Source organism: Calidris pugnax, unplaced genomic scaffold (genome assembly GCF_001431845.1).
Source record: "Calidris pugnax isolate Ruff unplaced genomic scaffold, ASM143184v1 scaffold748, whole genome shotgun sequence".
Classification (NCBI taxonomy): domain Eukaryota; kingdom Metazoa; phylum Chordata; class Aves; order Charadriiformes; family Scolopacidae; genus Calidris; species Calidris pugnax.
Genome location: NW_015091421.1, coordinates 15577 through 16289, shown reverse-complemented (window position 1 = coordinate 16289; position 713 = coordinate 15577). Strand labels below are relative to the sequence as shown.

The 713-nt window shown below is 67.6% G+C and overlaps 1 protein-coding gene across 1 annotated transcript in view; it reads left to right on the top strand.

The window, feature by feature from the left end:
• FARSA (phenylalanyl-tRNA synthetase alpha subunit) overlaps window positions 1–713 on the top strand; it is a 4391-nt gene that overhangs the window by 1592 nt on the left and 2086 nt on the right. Inside the window, exons 3-6 of the mRNA XM_014961504.1 lie at window positions 100–124; window positions 220–338; window positions 426–518; window positions 603–709. Coding sequence (XP_014816990.1) covers window positions 100–124; window positions 220–338; window positions 426–518; window positions 603–709 — 344 coding nt within the window. The remainder of the gene's footprint in view (window positions 1–99; window positions 125–219; window positions 339–425; window positions 519–602; window positions 710–713) is intronic.

The following is a 713-nucleotide window of genomic DNA, read 5'->3' as shown; positions in this document are numbered from 1 at the left end:
CCTGGAACCGGGGGTCACCTGGGGTGGGGGTCCCCTGCAGTTGGGGGGGGAGCAGAGGGAATGCCCTGCAGCCCTGAGGGTCCTGGGGGGATTCTCCAGAATCCAGAGTGACTGGGGGGGAAAGGTGTCCCCATTGGGGATGTCCCAGCCCCCCAAAATCCCCTGGGGGGGTCTGTGTCCCCCTCCCCACCGTGATGTGACCCCCCCGGGTCCCCCCAGGTGTCAGAGGTGCAGGATGGGGTGCAGGAGAGCCTGCGGAGGGTGCAGAAGGGGGAGGCCGAGGGGCTGCCCGAGCGCGACCGCAACGAGCTCAAGAGGAGGAAGCTGCTGCTGGAAGTGTGAGCTTTTTTGGGGGGGAACACAGCTTAGGGGGGGTCAGGAGGGGTCGAGGGGACCCCCCTGACCCTCCCCGGGTCCCTTCCCAGCACCCTCAAATCCTACTGGATCCGCAAGGGCAGCGCCTTCAGCACGGCGCTGGCGCGGCAGGAGACGGAGCTGACGCCGGAGATGATCGCCACGTGAGTCTGTGACCCCCTGACCTGGCCATGACCCCTGACCTTGACCTTCCTGACCTGGCCTTGACCCCTCCCTGACCCCTCTAGGGGCTCCTGGCGGAAGCTCCCCTTCAAACCCTACAACTTCTCAGCCCTGGGGCTACCGCCGGCCGCCGGCCACCTCCACCCCCTGCTGAAGGTGCGTTCCCAGCTGCGCCA